We start from the raw sequence: 18,408 nt of genomic DNA, 5'->3' as shown, positions 1-18,408 counted from the left end.
ATGAGGATATTTGAGTTGCTGTGAGGCTGATTTTAAATCACATAAGCTAAGTGTTAGGACACTGTGCCAGTCGGATAGTGACTGGTCAGGGAAAAATAAAACAGAACACATACAGGTAGCTATAATATGCCTAAATTTTCCATGATGTTAGATTATATTTCAATTCCTTGAAATTTAATTGAAGAACATAAACTAAGGGAAATCATGAAATCAGAGATAATCTATGTGGCTTATCTTTTCCGTTGTATATACATCTTTTGAAAGAAAATGTTTCCATTTTATACAGCAGTTTAATATACATTATGCAGTGGCTGTGGCATTCATAACTTGCTGTCTGCTGAGAATTAAAGCAAAATTTTAAGACAAATGAAATTATGTGTCCTGGTAATCTGACTTCAGGTATTTTTTAATCTATAAGCACTTTAAAAATACATAATCACTTAGGCAGGGGTGGGTATAGCAAAGTGGTAGAGCACATGCTTAGCATACACAAGGTCCTGGGTTCAATCCCCAGTACTTCCTCTAAAAATAAACCAAATTACCTCCTCCCCCCAAAATAAAACAATATCATAGTCATTTAGGAGCATCGTTATCTTTTTTTTTTTTTTTAGCAAATTTTTTTTTGTGAAAAGCAGTGATGAGCGCCAATGTTGATAAAGCATTTGAACCTAGAAAAGTTGTTTTAATTTACAGATGTGCAAGCTAAGGCCTAAGGTGGTTAAATACAAATGTGGATTTATCCAATTTCCCAGCACACCAGATACTTAGGTACTTTTTTTCTGTGACAAAAAGCCAAAAATTTACTCTGCAAACATTTATTGAATTCTCACTGTGTTTCTGGGGTTATATGAGATGGTGGGAAATTTCTTTAAAAAAAGGGGAAGAGCTCAAATTATTTTCTCTTCTTCCCTTTTTCCATGTTATAAAAATTCAGATGGCCAATTCCTTGGTTTATTTAACCTACTTTTCTAAACGACATTAAAAAAAAAAAAACCCTACAGTATGTTTTGAAAGCAATATTCAGTTTGGTACTATGCTGTTTGCTAGTTAAAATTGTTTTTGAAGTTTAGGTGAAAGGTTATGAAAGAATTAAAATGTATCTTTTCGTATGCTTTTGTGTACAGGAGGTAGAAAACGCAAAAATGATATATGGGATATTAACAGAAATATATATTATGTCACAGATGGAAGTCTGGAAGTTCTCAGGGTTGGCTTCATCCAGGAGCTCTGGTTCCATTTTCCCTGGAATTCCCTGACTTTGCCCCCCTCTGGTGGGTAGCCAGGTAGCTGAAGCGTTTCTGGGCCTCATATCCACACATCATGAGGATGGGGGAGGATGAGGTGGAACTTTCCCAGCAGCCCCCAGAAGTCATCCTTTTATCTTACTGGTTTGGATAATGTTCTTTGAAACATTCTGTGCAAAGGGCAACGGGATGGCTCCCTGACCAGTCTGACCTTTGGCAGGACACAGATGACCTGTGACACTTGGGTTACATGAGAGAGGTGTAGATGCTGCAACAAATTGGGACTCTTATTAAGGAGGAGGAGAGAGTGGGGGCCACAGTTGATAGACCAGAAACCTTGGGCCTTAGGAAAACTGGAGATTTTGTATTCTTAATATTAGAAGAGGCAAGCATGCAATTCTGAGGATCCATGATGAAGTAGGAAAGAAAGGTTGAAATATATAGGATGCGAAAGTGGTGTACAGCCTTAGAGATTTTATCAGTTGTGGTGATATGTGCTATTACCTTCTGGTTCTGCTTGGGGGGAAGTCTCTATATGAAGGATGACTTACAAAATTATATTATGAAAATTCTGACAAACAACATGGCTTTCTCAAGATAGCTGTTTATTTCCAATTTATTTAGTTTCTAATTATTTAAATTGTTTAATTATTTGGTTTTTAAAACCCAATTAAGCAAACTTTTAATAAATACTGTACCATATTTCAATGTCAGAATTCTAGGAACAGCATTAAAAATCAAAGAAAATAAATGCACAAAGTGTAATTTTAGTAAGATTGAGAAAAGTAGGGGGTACTGGAAAGAGATTTAGGTGAGTGGCTCCTGGAAAGAAAGGTTTCTGAATCTACATAGATAAAATCTATGCCTTCTCTGTCACAATTTTTGCCTTCAATTCATTGTTTATAGACTGTTTCCTGTTTTCTGATCTAACAGATAATCAAAGTTTTCGTTGATGGGTTTTGGGGACAGAGCACGCATAGGTAAAATTCCTAGATGGTCGAGATGCTGTAAGTACCATTGTCTTCCTCCACTCTGACCAGCACTGAGTAAGAATTGCTTGTAGAAAAATGGAGTGGTCAGTTATTTTTTTTCACACTGGGCTTAGTTCTCATTTAACCCAAATTTGATTTATTCTTCCCTAGACTCATTGTGTCTCATGCAGGGGGTTCAAGTTTCCCTCGTTGGTAAAAATAATGTACAACATTGATATTCTTGTAAAATATCAAGAAAGTACATAATCTTTGTTGATTTGTTAAATCGGCGAAAGGACTATTGAATGTTGAAGTGACCTTTTCCTTTTTGTACATTTCAGCTGAGTTTATCTCTTATTCTAGCCTTTACTATCTGTTACCCATTCTTGCTCATGACTAAGGCGTGTGCCCCAAATCGTCTGTGGACCAGGAGGGGAGCATGGATTTGTAATGTTGTGAGTTTATAATTTGTTACCATCGAAATTCCCTGGAAGCTTTGAATTGGTGTGGTGTATTGTGCCTCCGTAGGAAGTATTGAAGAAGCCTCTACTCCTCTCTTTATGGGGTGGGAGGAGGGCCAGAGAGGCTGTTTAGAATGGTGTTTAGAAAATATTTGCTAGTTTTTAGTAACTCCTAGACCTGGTAAGGCTCATGAGCAGGCGGGGACAATGGATACAGTTGTGAGCAAAAACAGACTCAACCCCTGTTCTGAGAGAGTGTAGCCCGGTGGTAAACACGGGTAAAGCAAGTACATATAAAATATGATGTTTAAGAAGGAGAGGTACATTGTGTTATGAAGAGCCTATAATAGACTTTGTTCATGAAATTCTGATTGAGCCAAGATCTAAAGGAACATCAGAAATTAAAAGTTGTCCAAAGGATGAAAATTTTTACAGCAATTATTAGTTCACATTAATGGCAAAGAGAGAAGAGTATTTTAACATTTTGTCACATTTATTACACTGTGTATTGTCTTAACATTGAACATTTATTATACTGTGTATTATAATAAGACTTCAGGTTCTTCATTTGATTTAAAGAATGTTTATGGAGCACCTGCTACACACACAGGGGACTCCTCTGGGTGCTGGGTGGGGTGCAGTAGCAAACAGAACAGAAAGGGCCTGGGCTGTTGGACACATGCTCCAGGGAGAACTTCCGTGTGAGAATTGCCTGATAGGCAGGCGGTACCGCTCGCTCACTTCTCACTCTGCCAGAGCAATATCCCATTTGCATTCCCTGTTACCGGTAAGTCAGTGTGAGAGCCCTGATGGTGGGGCATTTTCAGGTATTGACACTGATGATCTGTGACTAGTGGTTGTATCAGGTTGATCAAAAACATCACCCTGCTGTTGAATCAAACCTTGAGAATCCTAATTCTTCTCTTCGATTCAGCTCTGTCACCCAGCAGAATCCAGGCATCTCTTCCAGATGATAACAAATCATTTACGATGTGACTTATTCTGAGACAGCAAACTCCAAACCAGCCCATACGATATTGACACTCCTTTGTTTGTTTGTTTGTTCTACAAGTAGGGGAACAGTAGGGAAATAAACATCAAAGGAAAGTTGTCTGGTAGGCAGTGGGGAGTCGGGGTGGGGATGTGTGATATGAAAGGTAACTGAAACAGCTAGATGGTATATTACAGTGGAGAGACTCTAGACGTGGTGGTTGGGTCCCCAGATCTGAATATGATTCCTGGATCTGACTCCTACTAGTTATGAGATGCCATGAATAGGTTGCTTAACTTGACCGATCTGTTTTCTCCTTTTCTGACATAGCCATTGTATTCATCTTCTCCGCTCCGCTCACAGCTGTTGTAAGGATCACATGAGAACCGTGCAGGTGCTTTTATATCGTAGTGAAGGTGCAAAGCTAGAAAGGGGCAGATTTCAGACCCCAGCAGTGGGGTACCCACTCTTGGTACAATGCAGTGCTGGATCTGGGCAAATGAGTGAAAGAAGATAACCTGGAATGTTTCCTCCCACTTTGTGTGTGTGTGTGTTTGTGTGTATTTCTGGTATTGGGCAAGATTGGGGTTTTTTAGTGCAGAGGAATTTTCGTGGTGTCCCTCCAATAAAATGACATCAGTGAAAGTGGGTTAGAACCTGGCTCCTCAGAGGTAGATCTGTGGGTCAGCGGCAGCATCAGAATTACCTGGGAGCTGGTAGAAATACAGACTCCGGGTTCCCACACTCCATGACTGAATCAAAATCTGCATTTTAACCAAATCCCCAGGGAATTCTATGCAAATTTTCTTAAGCCTTGGGTTGGACAGATTTCTCGCTTGGTCTGCCCTGATCCTTCAGAAGACTCTCTGGGATGTTGCACAGAGAGATGCCGACAGCCAGCCCCTGCCGGATGCTTCAGCACCACCTGGGAGAATGGGGGCGCGCAGGAGGGTTAGACGGAAAAAAATAGGCTCCTTTCTGTTCCCAAGAAACCGTTTTAGGGTTGAAAGGTTCATAGTCCATCATCAGTCCCCTGAGCCCACCAGTGTTCAAAAATGGTTTTTCCCAAGACTTTTATGGTGCTGAAGTCAGACTTTTCATATTGAAAAAACAGACCAAAAATGACTGACAGTTATAGTGTCTTGGATTAAGGAGGGAAATATTTAGTCAGAGGAGCTGAGAATTTATCAGGAGAGCTGTGTGATTTCATCTCTGGGATTTGGTTTCTAGTCACCTTTGTTCTCCGAGGATGGTAAGTGCCTCCGTACTCTGCTTGTTCTGAGTTCCGCGACACACACATCGTAGGGGCTCAGGGCATTTTGCAAAAAATATCTTTTTCTATCATAAAGGGAAGAATGAAGTCGGTTGAGACCAAGAGTGGCTTAAATTCTCAGTAAAGATCCCGTACATATTTGAAGACAACTGGTTCTCCAGATTCTATATGCAGTACCCAAACTTTTTGTATATAATTACAAGTTAACCCTCACTTCCAGCCCTAGCAAGGTTTAGGATTAAACACAATTGAGGAAGCTTTTCCCTTAGAATAGTGCTTTTCTTTGCAGGATGGATGAAATCATTTTTAATCTTTCCTCTTGTAATTACAGTTCTTGCAACTTTACTCTTTTCTCCTTTTTCTTTCTTTTCTGCCTGGGGTGCTGGATGAAATATATGACTTTTTTTTCTTTCTTTCTTTCTTTTCTTTTTTTTGAGCTGGAGGTTATGTGATTCCTTTGTGTGTTGACTCTAGGTCTGGACTTTGTGAACAGAGATGGAGAGTGTTGGGCGAGGCAAGGGAAATCGGCTTTAATACTGCAAATGGATGGGTGGCTCGTGATGAAATTTCCGGCCTTATTTTTCCAATTTTGCTATGAAGTAGAGAAATTTTGTCCCAGCCAGTGTTGTACTTGACTCAGCCTTCACTCATTTATTCAACAGATATTGATTGTGTCCTCAGCATATGCTGCTAACTGTATAGGTGGTTGGCTTACTGTAGAGACTAGAGATTTGAACTCATTCACACAGCTCCCATTTTATCAGGGTGGACATTTGAAATGAACTAAATTGAGGACGAGCACCCTGTTGCTTTGATTAAAGCTTTTTTTTTTTTTTTTCGGTTTTAGCTAACCCCCTTTTATGTAAAGAAAAAGGACTGTTTTTGCCAATAAGACTACCAGTCAAACAGGTAATTACTTTATCATAACTGTCTTGCAAAGTGGACCCGCACAAGGGTATTGCTCACATGGAGACTTTCCTCAAGTTCTCCTACAGCTGATTCCATCAGCAAAGAAGGCTTCCTGCTCTGGGAAGCAGAGCAAGTTGTGAGAAGGAATTTGTTTCATTTTCTCCAGAGTTCAGCAAGTTACTCAGATTTCTCTTATAAGGAAGCTGCTAACTATCCACGGGTGTTCGGCCTCCTAAAGTGTCCGTTTATCTTCAGCACAACCTGCTTTTGAGTGTTTACTATAAGGCTTTAACCGCATAGTAATTTCTCCCTTGAAGAGGTCTGCTGTATATAATGTTAAGGCGGCGTTGTCGTGGCTGTTATTCTGTGTCTTAAGCCAAATACATTTCTCAGCATTCCAAGGTTATATGAATACACAGAAATAATTGTTTTCAGATGTTGATGTTGCACTTAGCGCTTGAAAATTTGGTTCAAAAGTCATTCATCTAAAAAGCAGTGCAGATAAATGCAGTGTGCATTCGGACATATATTATGATGTAGAAATGTTAGAGTGACTTAGCCTTCTGTCATATCTTCGTGACATAGGACATGCAGTGTGCTGTGTTCTGAGTCAGCCTGTTTCCTGTTAATGCAGCTACAGTCCAGACATGATGTGCTTTGCTTCTAATTCAGTAACTGCTTTTAATCACTGAGCCACACCCCTGATTCTTGGGTTCTTTTGTCACTTAATATGTTTTGTCTTTAGGTCTGCTTCAAAAGTTAAAAACTTGAAATCTTCCCGTAGTTTCAAAATGTCATTTTTCTGTAATCACCCCTAAAATGATAATAGGACTTTAACAGCCTTGCCCATCTTGGGTAGTTTTGGAAGGAAGGGGTTGAGAGTAGTAAGTTTTAAGACTAAATTGGAAAAATATTCTACACTTATTTTTTAAATTTATATTTATTTATTTATTTATTGAAGTATAGTTGATTTACAATGATTATTAATTTCTAGTGATTCATTTATATATATATATATTCCTTTTCATATTCTTTTTCATTATAGGCCATTACAAGATATTGAATATAGTTCCCTGTGCTGTACAGTAGGACCTTTTTGTTCATCTATTTTATATATAGTAGTTAGTATTCTACATTTATTTTTGTCCTAACTTTCATATATGCACACCCAGAATCAGATCATTAAGTGCTGAGGGTTTAAAAAAAATCATTCATATATGACATGCAATATGAATTTCATCTGTTTGTATCAACTTATCTTCTAGTCAATAGAGGAGAAACATGAATGAAGTTTTCTTAGACCAGTGGTATTGAGTCTTTACATTAATGAAAGGGCAGATTCTTTTCTTCATCTCTTAATAATTATTAAATTTTTCCAGTAACATTGGAAGAAAACCAAAGAAAAACTCTATTTGATGTATATATATTACACTGGGAAATATTCAGATCACTGAATATTGTTGACTGCTTATTTTGCAAAGCAAAATATTTTGGTATTACAGTATGGTAAGTGCTGTGGGGCAGAAGGGGCGTCTGCTGAGTTTTTACTTTCAAATGCATATTTCTGTCTTTACCTTGTAGTCTTGCAGCACATAATTCAAAGTGTTTGCAAAGTACACGAAGTTTATTGTATTGTTTAACTGTCTGTTTCAAATTATAACTTTAAAAAGAAAATGGGACTCCCTTCCTCCACCCCCGACCCTAGAGACAGATTTTCCATGACAGAATAGTTTTAACCATCAGGATGTTGCATAAGTCAGCCTGGAAAAGATCTGGATAGACAGCTAGCACTATCATCTCATAGAACTTTGCTTTGTGACAACATTTTTTTTTTTTTTTTTTTTTGCTGAAAGAATTATACGTAAGCTATAATTTTCCTATTCGGACATACTTTCAAAATCAATTTTTGTTTGCTTAGTTGTTTCTGATTGTTGTTATTTGGACACTCTATACAAATAAGAAAAATTTTTAAAACTGTAGTGCAGTGTCAGATCCCAAGAAACCTGACTAAGGTTTGACTCTCATGAGTCCCGGGGACAATCCACACGAGGGACGTTTGAAAGAGTTAATGTGTGTGGTGAGGTGTGGAAAGTTAAAGTGATGTGTCGTGTCGGTCATGCTGCCTGGTTTTTGTGTTTTGCAGGGATTATTTAGGATTTCATTTTTAAGCTTTACTTTCCAAAAGACTTACATTCCAGAGTAATTTGTAATGGAAAAAAAAATTGGTGAGATGGCTCTATCATCCTACAGGTTGCTCGGGCCGGCTCTACAAAAGTTCACGGGGTTCAGATTAAAAAGTTCACAAGTCAGAGTCTGTTTTAGAAAAGTTGCAGTTAGTAGGAACTGTTCCCTGAGTTCCTTTGGGTTTTTATTTGCTCACTTAACCAAAGAGACCTGGGCCAGGCCATGTATTTTTCAGGATGTAATGATCAAACTACTGGGCTGGTTGCTTTTCAAGTTCAAACCTATTTCTCAATAAGTCCCATCACTTACACAACACTTCTTGAATGCTTGTTTACTACGCAGACACAAAGGGTATCAAGGAACACTAGGCTTATTTGTTGGTGAAATCTGGGGCGGGGGAAGCTGTTTTTTGATGGCCAGTTGTTTACAAGGATCCCTGTCTACCTGGTGACATCTTGAGGGCTAAGGGAGTGAAGGATGCTCTTGGACCAGCTGTGGAAGACTTACTTTCTTCCCTTTCTGCTCCAGGAATATAGGAGTTAGGGGTTTTCCATCAGAGATTTGAATTTTCCTTTAGGTTTTATCATCAACATCCCATGGGAACTTAGAATAGTCACTCAGACTGTCTAATCTTTGATTATTTATAGATGAAAGGAAGGGAAAAATTACCAGTTTTGTGAAATAGTTGTTGTTTCTGAACTTCATGAGTGAAAATATTCTACATCATACTAATACATTTAATCAGGTTTTGTTAGAACTGAATCTAATTCCTTAAATTACTCAACGCTGAAGGTCCATACATTCAAGGCATTACAACTACATACCATTGGAACTATACGTAGATAGATAAGAAGTAATGCTGGCTAGAGGAAGATACAATGTAGCTGAGAAAAATAAGCTTTATTTTATTTACCTTTTATCCAGCAGATAGTTTATACTTAAGTGTCATGAGCAGTTACAAAATATGTTACAGTTCAGAATTGGAAAAGATTATTTCCTGGGAGGTGGGGAGCATTCACTTAGAAAAATCTTTGTGGAGTGGATAGTATTTGAGTTGGATCCTGAAGGGTGAGTGGAATTTGAGGAGGTGGATATTGGGGAAAGACAGTCAAAAGCAACATCTTTAATAGAGGAAGAATGAAAAAATATGGTATCAGGCAATAATGGCTTACTTATGTTCCAGTCATAAAATGCACTGGGTTAACTGGTTAACCCTTACTGAGAGCCAGATACTTTGCTAAAATAAGCATTTACATATATTATTATTTTATTTAAATCTTGAAGATTAGCCTAAGAAGTAGAATTTTGTGGATAAAGAAACCAGGACATCGTACAACTGGTGTTTGGCAGAAGTTGAACTTGAAGCTGGAGACTGGTGCCTTGAAAATTAGCCTCTATTCCTTGATGTTGGAAGACCTTTGGTACCGCAGAGAATGAGGTGCATTTTATTCTGTAAGCTGTGGTCACTCAGGTTGAGTGATGTGTTCCTCCCAGTTTTTCTTTTTACCTCGTCTCACCCTCCTATTTCTACTCATTCCTCTCTTCAAATCCTGCCATCAAACTACAGAGAGAAACCTTTTAGAATTCTAGATCTGATCATTTAGTGCATTTAGTGTTTCCAGGTCTCACAGCATGTGTTTCCTGTCCCTTCCCATGTGATACTGTGTACAAGGCCCTCCCAATCTCTGTAGCTTCATTTGGAACTATTTTCCATTCTCTGAAATATTGTCTTCTCATTTCTTTACTTTTCCTAGGTTGGCGCCTCCATTGGGATGCCTTTCTCACTTCTGGGTCCCCCATCCCCCTTCCCACTGTTCTCATTTATTGTTAAATATTAAACCACTTGTTAATTCTTTAGTTCATATGACATTTGAAAATTTCCAGACATGCAGTTCTCAATCAAAATGGAATTTAACTGCTGACGTTCCAGATTCCATATTAAAATGGCTCCTTAAATTATTTAATGTAGGTTGTTTCTCTTTTTTATTTATTTTTTCAAACTTCCAGCATGTGCTGTAGAATCACAACCAGGTATGTGTATTAGTCAGGGTAGGCAAAGTTGGGTTGCAGTAACAACAATCACAAAAATCGTAATGACTTATAGCAAAAAAGACTTTTACATTCATGTGGCTTGGCAGGAAGGCTATGCTTATCATGGTTACTTCCAAAGAAAGCTCCACCTGACATGTGCTTCCCTAATCATAGGGCAAGAGAACCGGGTAAGTCAAGTATTGGCTCATAGCACTTCAGCCTGGTAGTGATTCATGCCACTTATGAATCCATTTCACTGACCTCACACGGCCTCACTGAACATCCGGGAGACGGGAACTACAGTCCCACCAAGTGGTGGAAAAGTTGGAGGACAAATGGAAATATTTTGTCAACAGCACTGCAGTGTGTTAAAAGATTAAAAATTTGGTGCCAATTCTTTTGAAGTTTATGTTCATTAGCAATTTGAAAAAAATGTAGTCAAACCTAGCAGTTTGGAAATTAAAACTTGAAAACCCTTAGACGCATGATTATGCATCTTTCAAAATCATTTCAGTGGGAAATACTGAATTCGATGTATATGCTTACACTTTAATAAATGTAAACACTTAATGGCTGGTGCACAAAAATGGATGCTAAACCAATCTTGTCCACTGATAATGTCAAAGAAAAGGGCAGTGTCCCAGCAAATAGGTTGAGTTATCCTTGAGTATATATCATCTTGAAGGATCCTCTTTTCCAGGAGAGACCATGGTCATCATTCAGAATTTATCAGTCAAAGGCACTGAGCAGAGTTTGAATGAGTCAAAATTCCACATTAAAGTACTGTGTAGATTTGTTGAATGTACAAAAACAACATTTTTCTTAATATTTATTCTCCTTTGGTGTATTTTCAGTTGTCAGCACGAATGACAACCAGCAATTGTCAACACTCATTGATCTTTATTTCCTTTTACAAGAAGTTACATAGACATTGATTTGTTGGGCACTTAACATGGAGAGGAATCTTTCTTATGTATGGATATTGTTAAATTACATCACTGGCATCCTCACCTGCACAGGCATGTGAGAGGATGTGGGTGAGGGGAGAAATTAAGAATTGAGTTATACCAGAATTACTAATGAATATAAGCTTCGCAGGAAGTACCTCATTGTTTTCTGGGATGAATAATGACTGTATGATCCAGTATACACACATAAAATGAGGAAATCTGAAAGCAGTATCTGTGTGATCCATAGAATTTGGCCAGTAGTTGCTTTTTCCTGTGTTCTGTTTTTATTGCACAACAAGAGTATCACCTTCCATTTCTTGTGTGTAAGTTCAGTATGTGTGAGGAGATCTCTTAGCTTCCTTTTTCTCACAGTAATTGTGCTGAACATTATCAAGAGATGCCATGGCATAAAAGATTCAATATGGAAATCATAAAATACCCTAGTCCATGAAAACAAAATTTATTTTTTTAAAAGGGAAATAGGCATTAATTGTTGGTCTGTTTTTTGTTTTTTTTTTTTCATTTAGCCAATCTTCTTATGGAACATCATTCTTCTGCCTCACAGAAAATTTGCCTAATTGTTCAAAACTCCCGCTGAATGTTTGTATTTCCATATCGTCTGAAAAGAACATCTGATTTTGGGTGAACCATGTCTGTCTCCATATTGTGACAATATGAGGGAAGAAAAAGGAGGGAGAACCTTGCAGTGTTGGTTTATGCAGTGGCAAGTTAAAGGACAAGAAAAATTTAAATTATTGAGCATGTGAAAATTAAGTTCCTGTTCTCGGTAGTGGTGCAGTAGGGGAGATTTCAAAGATGCTACATCCCATAATTCCTTTCCCCTGTATTGTATGATCAACCAGCAATTATTTATCAAGTGCTTCTTAATTTAAGATACCAGTGGCTAAGTTTTTATTTCTGCCACACTTCCTCTGTCCTGTCTCCCTCAGCAGCTCCATCTCTCCCATCATAAATATCAGTTTTGCATGTGCAGTAAGTGTCTTCTAATTGGCCTCACGCCACTCGCTTTTCCTTCCTGACACCAAAGACCCATGAACAACTAGTAGCAGTGCCTCTTAAACTTGCAAGCTTGTGCAAAAACCAAAACACACACACACACACACACACACACACACAAAACAAAACCAGTTAGTTGTATTGTTTTTTATCAGCCCATTTATGTTCTGAGGAATCTCATCGATCAGAGAAGTCTATTATTCTGTCTGAATTCATTGACTTTATCCATCAGTCACTGTGTCCTGTATGTAGCAGCGGGTGTAAGCGTATCATTGACTCAACCACAGATGACTGACATTTACAAGCTCAAATGTTGTTTTGTGAGTTTTTGAAATTAAAGAATTAAAGCATTAATCCTCTTTCAATCTGAACCATTCAAGACACAGCCTCACCTCATTTTATGGGTGAAGCTGTGGAAAAAGTGAATGTGTTAAGATGTAAATGTGTGCTCGGTGATATAAAAACCAAATGTGGTTTCAGCAAATGAAGGGAAAGGGTGAAGCGTGCCTTAAATTGTCTGCCTCGGAGATGGGGAGGAGATTTGGACACTAATAGAAACAGGAAGTGTTTTATTATGAACCTTGGGTGTACTCAGAGTAAATCAGTTCGCATTCTAAGAAGGAATCCAGGCTCCAGGTTTGAGCCCATGTGTATCAATAAATTTCACACTAAGAAGTACCTAATCTTGAGTCTTAGAAACCATCTCCTACTCTCACGAGTTGTCAACGAACCCATCACCACAGCTAGTAAAAGAACTCCAAAAGCAAATCCAGCTGGCAGAAATTGCACAAATAAATGAGTGACAAAAGATCGAAATGGGTGAGTTTTACGGCATCATCTCCATGGGGCCCCACACTCCACTGCTTACTTCAGAAATGATGAGAAGTCGTGAGGTAAAGCCTGGCATTAAATTCTCCGCTGATGCTGGAGTGAGCGTTAAGATTTGTGCCTGGGTGCTTTTCCCCCTGCTTTGTCCTGCAGATGTTTCACCATTTAAGAGGAACTGACTATACCTTGGGGGGAAAACAATTCCTCTACCATATTGTGCAAATCCATGTCCATCTTCTCATTTCCCCCTACTCTTTTCAGAGTTAAGTCACACAAGTATCTGTAGGGTTTTTGCAAATTGTTAGGCCTGAGAAACGTTTTCCCCAAACTTACGGCGTGTCCAAATGGCTGCCGATTACAGCCAGATACGAACACGTGCACACTTATGGAGTGAAGCCAGTTTTTAAAATGTGGGTGGCAGTGTCTTTAACGAGGACTCAGCATGCTTTCCACCATAGGGGTCAACTTGAAATTCTTTGGAAGCAAACAGAAGTTTGGAAAGACCAAAGAAAATGCAAACGTGGCCTCACCTTTTATTTCTCACTGACAGCCTTCGTGCCTCTCTTGCTGTGTTATTTATTGTTTCTTCCGGATAATCTTTGCATCCTGAGTCTATGGACTAGAGTTACTGGCCTGGACTCATTTTTTTTCCTTCCTGGAGGTATAAATAGACTGATGACGCCCAACGCGCCCTGCAGCATGAGCATCATTCATATCGTACATCTCCTTTCTAGGTCACAACGCTTTTTAAAAAAAATCAGCCGCAGTAGCAGCATGTGAGGAGATGAACATATGACCCCTTCCTCTCACCTCAAAGCAGTGCCTTTGATAGCATCCAGACGGCAGTGCGTGGAAATGTGACATTTGAGTGACACGAGAATAGCAGAGGCAAAAACAGCCATTCCTACCAAATAGCTTAAAAATAACATCTTCCCCATCACTCCTGCTCCCCTACATGCCTGAAATGAAGCCCTTGCCATTCAAGAGTGCTTTGGGAGAATTTGAAGAGCCGGCGCCATCCCCCAGTACAGTACGTCTCTGCTTTCTCTCTTTGTTCAATCATAGCAGCTCACATCGCGAGAAAATTTCATCTCCCTCATTCCTCTTTCTTCTCCAGTAACAGAAACATGGTCATGCTTCCAGACAATCATTTATTGCTGAGTGGCTACCGTGTGGGGGACAGTGTATTGGGTGTTTTGAGATGGGATGTGGGAGGAACATCGTTCTGTGTTCTCGACTTCAGCTTCTTCACTTTCCTTGTAAACTGTGATCTCGAGTCCACCCCAAGAGGGTTAATTGCTAGAGATCATCTCACTTTTGGGGAAGGCTGGGAACGAGGTTGGCAAGTAGCAGAGGCAGTGCCTGTCATCCAAGAGTTGTGTCTTGCATCTCAACCATTCGTTGCTTGGTTCTCAGTCTATCAAAACTTTTGAGTGACCATTAAGTCTCTCTTTGAGTAAATATTTATCGAATGCCTACTATGTACCAGACTATTCTAAGCATTTAGAATACCAATTAACAAGTAAACCAATCTTCTGTTTACTTTAAATTTCATTCCAATAGGTCATGTCTTAGGCGGAATGAGGGTGGTGAGGAAAAATCAAGCAGGCTGAGTTTTGTCGACAGGTGCTGATGGAACGTGTGTGTTGTCTTCTATTGGTTGCTCAAGGAAGAGCGAACTGAGAGGGGGACAGCTGCTTCTCTCAGGGGAACAAGCCGTGTGCACGCCGGGGGGAGATGGGTTCCAGGCAGACAGAATGGCAGGTGTGAATCTCACAGGTGAGGATACAATGGAGAGAGGGCGAGAGAGGGGTTGTGACAAGAGGTCACAGAGGACGTAGGATGCCCACGGAGGCCCTTGGAGGCCCTGTTGAGGTCTTGGGACTGTATTCTGGCCCAGATGTGCCATCTCAGAGGGGTGGCGTGATCTGATATGCTCTTCAGAAGAGGAACGTGGAACATAGACTGTCGATGGGCAGAGACAGGCATGTGCTGGTAGTTTGATGAATACATCAAACGTATTTTTATTTCAGAGGAAGAGACATGTCAAAATTCAGAGCTGATCAGGTCTTGCTGGACGGTAAGAAGTGTAGTAACAGCAAGTTGGCACCAGAGAAAGAGTATTTACTTGGGTGCATGAGCATCTGCCTTGTGATGCTGAGAATATGTTCAAGGCAGTATACTTTTTTTTTAAGTTTCACTTTTTTAAAATTCATTTTTTTAACAATTTAAAATTTGTGTTTATTTATTTATATGGGGGGAGGTAATTAGGTTTATTTATTTATTTTAATGGAGGTACTGGGGATTGAACCCAGGACCTTGTGCATGCTAAACACGCGCTCTACCACTGAGCTGTACCCTCCCCCCAGTATAGGCTTTTTAACTCAGGCTGAGCCAGAGTATGGAGGTGCAGAGCCCAGTTCCTTGCAGAGAGGTGTGTCACTTTTTTTTTTTTTTCTTAACAAAGCTTGCTGTTTAAATCTAGAATTTAAATCTAACCTTTGTATCCCTTCAGATATGTCAACAAAAATTCAGTATTTGGAAGTCTGCCTTGATCCCTTGAAAAAGGCTGTAGAGGGCAGGAGTCATTGTAAAATATCAGGTATTTAAGAATGTAGTTCAGACCTCCAGTCCAGGAAACTTTCAACCTCAGTGTGTTCACAGCTTTCCTGGTCACTCTTCATGGTTTCTAATTCACTTGTGGCTTTTAAGTTTTTGTGGGTTTTTTTGTCCTTTGTTTTTTTTTTTTTTTAAGGAAAGGACGAGTGATCTTCTGGCTGTCAGTAGATCCTGAAGCAAAAGGGGATTCATTTCTCTCTCTCATTTCATCACATCCCATGACCCCCTGGTGCCTCAAGGGCTTTCCTCACATACAAAAAGAGAGTGCTGGACTTCTTTTGGAAATATTCAAACTTTATTTAGAAATATCTGTGCCTGTGATACATGAGCCATTGAATATAACACAGAGACTGTTTAACCCTGTGTCCCATCCCTTCCTCATAGATGTCTTTTTGTTACCTTGCTCCAACGTGACTCGCCCGGCCCTACACCTGCTGAATCTGCCTTGTCCCTCCCTGTGTGTGAACAGTCTTCTCTCTCATCCCCTGTTAACATGCAGTGCTCCTTCAAGTCTCAGCTGAGATACTGCTTCCTCTTGGAGTGTGTCGCACATTCCCAAACTCATGTTGAGTGTTGCTGCTCCCGAGTCATGGGTGTCCTCTGTGCTTATCAGGCTGTTCTTATGTGGAGCTGTAAGGACCCAGGGAGACTAAGTTGTGCAGAGGCAAGGATTGTCTCTATCTTGTTCATTATTCTTGTTCTTGGTGCCTGGTTGAGTGTATGGAACGCAGCAATCCATACATGCCTGTGAGTATAACTGAATCAAAATAGTTCTTTAAATTTGGCAGTCAGTTGTTTTAATCTGTTTGTTCCCCTGCACTGTTCCCGGTCATCAATTAGATCATATTAGAATTGAAGTCACCTTTGATAACTGCCTCTTTGTCACCCATTCATTTAATCATACACCAAGTTTTGACCCCTTTCCTTCACAGTGTGTCTCTCAGTGTCCTCATTGTCCTAATTAAGGTCCTTGTATTCTTTACCTGTGGGTAAAATAAGGTTGGCGAATGCTGGTTAAGCAGCCCATGGTTGAGTTACTGCGGGGCTTGATGAAACCTTTAATGAAGGAGCATGGTCCATTTCTACAGGAGGAATATGGGTCAGAGCTTTTCCTCCATATATTCCATCAGAGAGTTGTCTTCAGTCTCCCAGCATCTGATGTGGTTAATGAGCTGCAGAACTTACCTGGGGAATTGCTGGCGGAGGTTGCGGAGGAGCAAACTGCTCATCAAGGGCTGAGGATCGTTCGGCTGTAACTTAATGACAGTCATCAGCCATCGACAGCAAACACATAAAAAGAAAGGATACCAGATCCCAGCCATTGATGACCCCTGACCTTACACACCCTCGCACCTTGTACCAGTTTATCTGGCTTAAGTGATGAGCTCCAAATAGGGGAAGTACATACCTTATTCTCCTGCTCAAGACCCTTCTGTTTCTTCTCACGGTGCTGTGGACTGCTTGCCTTCCTTGATGCTGCCTTGGTAAGATTTTGAAGAGTTGACATCTTCTGTCTTCAGGTATCTTCAGAAAAAATGCTGCGGTGTTCTTATTTACTGCCTGCCTACATCATTGGTTTGAATCAGCAGGTGCAAGGGATTTAAAAAAGCCAGCCTGAAGAAAGTTGGGTAGAAGGCTTATGGGCTTTTGTTTCTCAGATTTGTAAATATAGATATCTCTCTCTCTGTATGTCCTTCCATCCATCCATCCATCCATCCATCAATCCACCCACCCACCTTTTTGCTTAAAGTAAAAGTATATAGGCAGCAAAAACTATGGAAAGAGAGAATCTTGATTTGTCAGAGTATCTAAGAACTAAGTAAATTAGAAAATTCAACTTTCGTTTAGAGAGGCCAGAGAGGACAGCCTGTAAAATGTTAGATACCTTCTGCCCTTGTTTTGAATTTAAATAGGGATCCTGTTCGGGAAATTGTATTGCTGATATATTGATTATCCATTTGTGCCTGTCCAGTTGCTCAGGGTGCATACTTTGGAGTCATCCTTCCTAGCTCTGTTACTCTTACATCCCATATCTGATTTCTCTGCAAAGCCTGTCTCATCCAACTTCAAAGGCTATCTGGAGTCTGACCACTCGTTACCACCTGAGTAGTTACCATCCCAGTCTGAGCCAGCATCATCTGTTACCTGTGTTACTGGGATAGCCTTCTATAAGGTTCCTGCTTCTGCCCTTGCCTCCTTGTAGTTTATTCATCACACAGCACCAGAACACATCCTCTGAAAGATGAGTCCAATGATGTCATTCCTCTGCAATCTCACGATTGCCTCACCACTCATTCAGAATGGAAGTCAAAGTTCTTAACACAGCCAATGAGCGCGGCTGTGAGCTGCCTGCCTGCTCTGTCCTTCACCTCATCACCCCACACTTACCTCATTTCTCCTCTTGTCACGTTAGCTCATGGCTCTTGTTTGAACTTGGTGAGCCTGTCCTTGACTCAGGGTTTTTGCACTTCCTGTTTCCTCTGCCTGGACTGTCCTTCCTTTCAATATCCACGTGGTTTATTCTTTTACTTCCTTGAAGTCTCTGCTCCAGTTTTCCTCAGCTTTCCAAAGCTAAGCCAATTTATAAATAACAGGTCCGAGTTAGAGCAATTAAAATTATGACAAGTGTAGGACAATACTCTTGAGATATTGGTACTAAAGAATTTTTACCAAAAATTTAGCTGGAAATCCAATTAGGCATATATGTGTGTGTCCACGGGTAGAGTTGCTACGCATTGCATGGCAGTTGAACAACTAAGGTGCTGGGGTTTTTTTTGGTTTATTAGTATACAATTTTAATGATCCTTTGTAGTTCCCTTCTTTACAGTGTCACATTGAGTCACAGGTATGGATTTGCCCACTAGAATCAAGCAGAGGATTTATGCGTTTAGATGAGTTTTCAGTTGAGGACCATTGTGAAAGAGCTCTCC

General features: G+C 39.9%; 1 protein-coding gene across 5 annotated transcripts in view; it reads left to right on the top strand.

Annotated features, from left to right (window-relative positions):
• The window catches only part of PDE3A (phosphodiesterase 3A), a 492,862-nt gene that overhangs the window by 271,808 nt on the left and 202,646 nt on the right, over positions 1-18,408 (top strand). Inside the window, exon 1 of one of the 5 annotated variants that reach the window (XM_032473217.1) lies at positions 4,856-4,919. The exons of the other annotated variants lie outside the window; for them this stretch is intronic. Coding sequence (XP_032329108.1) covers positions 4,917-4,919 — 3 coding nt within the window. The 5' untranslated portion in view covers positions 4,856-4,916. Of the gene's footprint in view, positions 1-4,855; positions 4,920-18,408 lie in introns of those variants that run through there. 5 annotated transcript variants of the gene reach the window in all.

This window comes from Camelus ferus, chromosome 34 (genome assembly GCF_009834535.1).
Source record: "Camelus ferus isolate YT-003-E chromosome 34, BCGSAC_Cfer_1.0, whole genome shotgun sequence".
Lineage (NCBI taxonomy): Eukaryota > Metazoa > Chordata > Mammalia > Artiodactyla > Camelidae > Camelus > Camelus ferus.
The sequence above is the reverse complement of the archived record's forward strand: the minus strand, read 5'-3'. Positions and strand labels throughout refer to the sequence as shown.